Source organism: Danio rerio, chromosome 21 (assembly GCF_052040795.2).
Source record: "Danio rerio strain M-AB ecotype USA chromosome 21, GRCz13ab, whole genome shotgun sequence".
Lineage (NCBI taxonomy): Eukaryota > Metazoa > Chordata > Actinopteri > Cypriniformes > Danionidae > Danio > Danio rerio.
The window spans coordinates 32983759-32991453 of record NC_141041.1 but is presented as its reverse complement, the minus strand read 5'-3'; the positions used below and the strand labels follow the sequence as shown (position 1 = coordinate 32991453).

At 31.5% G+C, this 7695-nt stretch overlaps 1 protein-coding gene across 2 annotated transcripts in view; it reads right to left on the bottom strand.

The window, feature by feature from the left end:
- ppp3ca (protein phosphatase 3, catalytic subunit, alpha isozyme) overlaps positions 1 to 7695 on the bottom strand; it is a 112289-nt gene that overhangs the window by 21930 nt on the left and 82664 nt on the right. For both annotated transcript variants that reach the window (NM_001198550.4, NM_001441921.2), the window contains 2 exon segments: positions 3303 to 3442; positions 3574 to 3719. In NM_001198550.4, the coding sequence (NP_001185479.1) occupies positions 3303 to 3442; positions 3574 to 3719 (286 nt within the window).

The following is a 7695-nucleotide window of genomic DNA, read 5'->3' as shown; positions in this document are numbered from 1 at the left end:
GGAGGTGGGCAGCTCGAGGAACACTGACAACACAGATTAAAACAAATGGCTTCTGTGAGCCTTGCATAACAGAGATGTGTGTGGGTATCTCTAAGTAGTGTATGTAGCACTCTGTGTATGTGTGATAAACTCGGTCTCGTGTGTTCTGTAACATGGCTGCCTCTATTGAGCATATAAAACACAGACACACTAATGACTCCAGATCACTGGCACAAATCTGCGGTACACACCGGATATAAACAAAGAATTAGGAGATGATACCAAATGCTAATGCTAACACACAAACATTCAAATGCCCTACAACAATGAACAAGCCATTCAGGTCTAGCTCTATGAGAAGCATACAGTCGTACACATCAAATTTTCAGCAGTGTGTGAAATATTAAGAGGCTGTTGCTTTATGCAGTCGAAGCAGAGGGTAAAAAACAACAGCAGCCCTGAACACCTGGAGAGACCCGACAACCCCCCACTGACTCGCCTGTCTTCACACACACTCACGAACACACACACTTAGTCAAATATGTGCACAGTATGTCACACAAGCATATACATATACGCCAACATGCGCACATCAGTACACATACATCACAGGCACCACATATACATACATAAATTTAGTCTTGTGTGTTCCGTTACTGGGCCATCTTTTACCATATAACAGACAGACAGATAGACAGATAGATAGATAGATAGATAGATAGATAGATAGATAGATAGATAGATAGATAGATAGATAGATAGATAGATAGATAGATAGATAGATGGATGGATGGATGGATGGATGGATGGATGGATGGATGGATGGATGGATGGATGGATGGATGGATGGATGGATGGATGGATGGATGGATGGATGGATGGATGGATGGATAGATAGATAGATAGATAGATAGATAGATAGATAGATAGATAGATAGATAGATAGATAGATAGATAGATAGATAGATAGATAGATAGATAGATCGATAGATAGATAGCACATCATTTGCACAAAAATGATTTAGCTGTCATATTTTAATTGGGCAAGTTGTCATACATTTATTTACATAAATTTACATATATTTACATTAATATATTCTCTTTTTTGTTGCATTTTTAATGCATTAATGCACAAATTGTTTTTATGTATGTTATCTTTTATGGTTTTTTGTGGTTTCATGACTTGTTTTAATTTTTTTTTTTTGCTAGTTGCACTGAAAAGCTCATAAAAGATAGAATATAAGACTAATGTATGGTAATTTTCATATAGCAGTGGTTTTCAATTATAGGGCCAATCACATTTTTTATAATACAAACCTAACATAAAATATCTTAAATCACCCCACCCCGTTTTCCTTATTAAAGTTTTTCTCAATTGGCTCAATTCTCGATTGAATTATTATTATTATTTTATAAGTTTAGATATCTGAACATTTAGCTTACTGTTCACTTCAGAGTGCCATTTCTTATTGATTTAAGCAAATTGCAAATGGCACATGTGTGCAAATAGTAAGTACAATTGTCTGTAGTTTGAACAAAAATAATTGCTACTGTATGTCTTGTTGATCAAAACTGATGAGTTGATTCTCATTTAAACTTAAACCCTTTACTATTTCTCAATCATATTTCATCGTAAGCCATCACACTTAAAACTGTTCATTCAATTATTTAACATTTGTATATGCACATGTTTTTACAATAAATATCTGAGATTGACATTGTTTATCATGTCTGCTATGTAGTTTAATGACTTCAGTTGCAATACAATTTTCATTATCTGTTTATCATATATGGTACAAAATATATATTCAGTTGCAATCAGAATTATTAACCCCGCTTTGATTTATTATTATTATTATTATTATTATTATTATTTTATTTATTTTTTCATTTTTAAATATTTGCCCAATTATAATATATAAGTCTAATATATATAGTATATATATCTTTTTTTTTCTTTTTTTTTTTGCCCACAGTGCAATCACTACATTCACAACCCTGAGCTGCAGTAACATGCTTGTGGAAGAGCAATTCAAAGAAGTGGTTACACATCTCTGGTTACACAAAAGTGTAATCAAGAGCAACTGAATGTCTACTAAGATTTTGGATGATAATTTGTTGTATTATTGTGTATTTGTGGTAACATTAGAAATATGAAATATACAATAGAGTGATTGAACAAACAAGATTGCACTGCATCTAATACATTTGTGCACAGTTAAATGTATTGTATAAATACAAATGTTGATTTATTTATTTTTTTTATTGTAAATTATTAATTTTTTTAATGTACTATTGACTCTTCTTTGTAAACCTTTGTAATTTTGTAATTTGTAAACCTTAATTTCCAAGTATGACTGGTGAAAAAACAACTGGAAAAATTACTGACACAATAACTAGGTTTTGAAGCATGAATGAAATGTTTTGAGGAGTAACTGCATTTTGCAAACATGCAATAAAGTTCTGAAAATCCAGCAAAGGTTTTTTTTAGATTTGCACTTACTGTTTAGGGAATGTTAGGTCTGTTTTGAAAAATGTGTCAAAGCAATTGAGAAATTGAGCAATTGAGACTGTAATTGGTTATTTTGTTATTATTTTCTTAAACAAATTTATCTCTAGAAACATTTTATTATAAAGTCAATGTGAACCAAAAGTTGCTGAGACATTTATTTCAGTTTGTAACTTCCAACTGAAACAGAATATTGAGTATGGACAGGGCTATCTTTTTGCACATCATTCACTTGTAGCATACTAACTGTAAGGGAGTGTGGTTAAAAATATTGTGGTCAAACTGAACCACCCCTCCAAACACTTAAGCAAATGGTCAAGGCTTTAAATGAAGGGTTAAAAAACATTTTTTTTAAATTAAATGTTAATTATTTAATTAATTAAAAAGTATATAAAAACGTTAATGTACATTTTTCGCATTTAATGAACCAATAACTATGAACTCCTAAAACTACTAATTTGCTGCATATTAATAGTAGTATTAAGGTAGTAGTTGGGTTTAGGTATTAGGAGGGATATAGCATAAGATCCTGCAGAATATGTACTTTATAAGTAACAATAAACAGTCAATATCTTAATAATAGGCAGGCAATAAGCCACTAGTTACTATTAAGAATTATTACTTGAACTACAGTGCTAGCATACTACATCTTTTTAGTCACGCCAAGCTTTAAAATATTTTATTATGCTAGAAATTATAAGAAATTTTCATGGACTATAGGGGCCTGCTGCTGTATCCACTGCCTTCCACTTCTACATAGCCTGTCAACATATCTTCTCCAACACACATTCTTAAACACCCAAAGGTCACCCACCTGTAGAAGTATGAGCAGCCTCTGACTGTGTTGTGGCTAAAGTACTCTTGGCTCTTTTCATTGCCGAAGTCCTCCAGAGGATCAGACCACAGCAAATCACACATAGGCCCGAATGCTGGGGGCTCCTTGAACCGGTCCAACTAGGCCACAGAAGAATAAATATAAAAGCCAATAAAAAAATACACAAACGTACAGTGCTTTCTTGTGGCCATGCATCAAATCCCTCTCCTCCCACACACCGCACTGCTATTCACGCATGGCTTGGCAGTACCTTCTTTATGTCGTCTAAGGTCTGTATTTCTGGGGACAGGCCACCGTGGACACACAGAAACTGTTGGTTCATGAGAGCGGCCAAGGGCAGACAGTCAAAAGCGTCCATACAGGAATCGTAAACCTGCTCTGAATACTTGATTTTACCTGGAACAGAGAGAGAGAGATATAGACAGTGAGCGAGTACAAAAAAAAGCATTTATGTCTTGTAAAATACATTTTTTTTTTTTTTTACTTTTTAAATACATTTTAGATACAAAATGACAATGTAGAACAAGGATGCATTTAGGTTGTAAATAATAAACTATTTACTAAGAGTTTTAGCCTAATAAAGTATTAATTTTCTTATAGTAAGGTTGTTTAGGTAGGATTGAGGATGTAAAATAAGATAGTACTTTATAAATACTAATAAACAGCTACTATCTTAATAATTAGGAGGTAATAAGCCAGTAGTTAAGAGTGGGAATTTGTTAAGAACTTATCTCTTTACAAAGCATTACTGCTTATAAATCTGCTGAAAGAATAAGATTTTTATTTGTTTTATGATTATTCTTATAAGTGAAGAAAGATATTTATTAGAGTTTATAGATAGATATTTAGAGTAGACAATAGAGTTTATTGTTTATTAACTAAGTATGCCTTTCATGAGTTAATCTTCGACAAAAGTGCGAATATTGAACCTTCTGACCCTTCTGCAACTGAACAGTGTCACCCAAACACTATTTTTGTCCAAAAAAACAGGCTGTTTTTACTCTCTGATAGTCATGATAACTATAATAAAATCAATTTTCCATGTTAAATATGCATTACAAAAAGTCAGGAAAAAGTGTTTAAAAATTCGGACCACAAGTTCATATATGGACATAATTTTTTTTTCTAAAGGTACATCATATCAAAAGATGATACTTAGGTTTTTATTTTAATTAAGTCCCAATCCAATTAGCCCAAATAGAAAAGAGAAATAAAAAATTCATGTAAAAAATACCTTGGGCCTTAAGAGGTTAAGAGCAGTTGCTCATATCTGTCAATTCCTGTTCAGTTCCACCAATAGGAGAGTTTGGGGTGTGACTACTGTAAAGCAGGTTGAGCCAAAGGCTGTTTAACTGGTCTGGGATCATGACTAATGCATAACATAAAAGAAAATCTGATCTGCTTCTAGAAGTGCAAGACTACATTCAAAGACTTTCTGAAACACACAGGGGAAAGTAATAGAGTAAAACAAGGATAAACACTGATGGTTTCAGTCTAGAGGATGAACTTGTGGAGTTTCTTCAATAAGTAAAATAAGTGTTGGTTTTTAGATCTTTACTGTCAAGTTATGTTTATGTACATAAACTTGCTTATGAAAGTTTTTTACTCTTGCTGTTGTCAGTTATTATGATATTGTTACTATATGTTTTTTTTGCCACTGCAGTGCATGACACATCTGACTCTACTGGATATTCGTTTGGACTTATTGAGCTCAACAGAATGTGGCAGTGAGAGGCACCATTTTTAAATGTGTTTTCTATTGGCAGTAAACATTTTGCATGTTGTTTATTCACCTTGGGCACCTTAAGTTTTTTGTAGGAGTGCTCTGAGCACCTGTAGTTGCAAAAAGTAAACTCTGAAAAGTGCCCAATGTCTTTTGCATTTTTTTTATTGTTCAATGGAATAAACGAAGAGAAGGGCAGCAAACTAAATTTTAAAGAGCTCATACTAGACTGACCAACAGCAAATTTAGGTTATCTAGAAACATAAAAAATTAAAAATTAAAATTGTTACAAATAAAAAATCTACTCAAAAAGACGTACATATGTTTTTGTTTTGGATTCTGGTTGTCTACACAGCACATGATATCTTATTTTAAATTATTTATAATATATTTACTGTGTTTATTTTAAAAATGCTGACTTGTTGCATGAAGCCACATTTAGGATTTTAGAATGTCCCGAAAACAAGGTTTGTTAAGAAATCACATGGCTCACCTCATTCCATGCATACTAATTGATCCAAATATTCATAATGATGATATTTATAACACACCATCACTTCGCTGTTAGTGAAACCACAGATTTGTCACTTTCCTTGTTGCAAATGAATGAGAGAACTGGAAACCTACATCCCTAATCCTACCCAATAAACCTAAACCCAACCTAACCCCAACACTTTTTGCCTGAAAAGTCACATGAGACAGTTATCAACGCTTTTATAACCTCACACGTAAATTACTGTAAGTCTCTACTGTATGGCATCTCTAAATCCCAGGTAGCTTGACTTCAAATGGTCTAGAATTCTGCAGTCAAATTCCTGAAAAATGGTCACAAATCCAGTATGACTCCCATGTCACTCCCATCCTACACTCCCCTCCGCTGGCTTCCTGTCCATTTCAGAATAGAGTTTAACATTTTTCTGTTTGTGTTCAAATGCCTACACAATTTGGTGCCTAGATATCTATCAGATTTCCTGCATCCCAATAACCCTCCGAGAAGTCTCAGAACTTGTAATCTTAATTTAGTGAAAAATTTGAGGCTGAAACGCAAGAGGAGCTTTTTTGATGGTGGATCCTCGTTTATGGAATGGTTTGCATGTACAACTCACAATAGCCACCTCTTCACCTGTTTTTTTCTATTTCTTCTTGAAACTCACTTGTTTTCTTTAGCTTTTAAGAAGTATTAATCTGCTGTTAATGTTTCTAAACTCATTGCATTGGCTTCATAAAGCTATATATATATATATATATATATATATATATATATATATATATATATATATATATATATATATATATATATATATATATATATATATATTTATATATACATATATATATATATATATATATATATATATATATATATATATATATATATACATATATATATATATATATATATATATATATATATATATATATATATATATATATATATATATATATATATATATATATATATATATATATATATATATATATATATATATATATATATTTTTTTTTTATTTTTTTTTTTTTAATTGTTATTGTTAGCATTTTATGTCCAGTACTTTGTTCGGCCCTAGCTGTTTTGAAAGTGTAATATTAATTTAGTACACTAAACTAAACTAAACTAAACTAAACTAAACTACCTTAATAAGTATTAGTAAGAAAATAATACTTTATTGAGCTAAAGGTTTTACACTGTAAAAAAATATATGCTCAATTAGTCATGAAAGCAAATGTTTTTAGTTCATTGTAATGTATTAAACTAAGTTAATCATATTCTAACTTAATTTTATAAGCTATGCAAGCTGTTTTAAGTCATAATATAAGTGCAAAAAACTCATAATGTTAATGATTTAGCTTAAAAATGTAAGGCAACCAGAATTTTATTACAGTGTAGTTACTAAAAATCTAAAAATGCATATCTACAAAAAAGATATGCTGCAAATAATGATTGTGGTGTAATTATATATGTTGCATAAAACCAGCTGCAGCATGGTTAATGCTTTGTTACCTTGTAGAATAAAAAAATAAATAAACATTTGTGTATTTTTGTTGGTGCAATTTTATCAGTAAACAAAATGTCATGTGTGCCGTAATGATCGCGTTTATGACAACATTAGATTTTTATTTTAATTTTTTTGCCTTGAGCAGAAGTTGAGCTTCCAACATTCACATATAGAACATTAAAAGTGCAGTAGGTGATTGTCTTCAAAAACAATTTTTGTTGTTCTTGTTGAAGCCTCTTCATCATGATCCAGTTGTACTGGTTCAAGTAAATTTTCCAAATGAATTTGTATGTATTTTAATATTCTGGGTAAGGCATAAGATTAAAAAATAGTTTACTAAAAATTGTCAGGCAGATAATTCCCATAATTCTGATAAGTAGCCCAAAACTGTCTGTCAGCAAATGTAGATTTGTACAACTGCGCATCTGTTCACGCAGATCACACTCCAACACATTAACGACAAGTTTTGCTTGCTAACTACACAACTGAAAACGTGCTAGATATAATTAAGTTTTTCATTCAGAATTGCGGTGTTATAAAGTACTATAAAGTTTTCTAATTGGCAAATTACATGATCTGGAGGGTCTCTGTCATGTTTAATGTGCGCGTTTATGATTTCAGGAAGGGGAGGGATTGTATTTGAAAGATATTA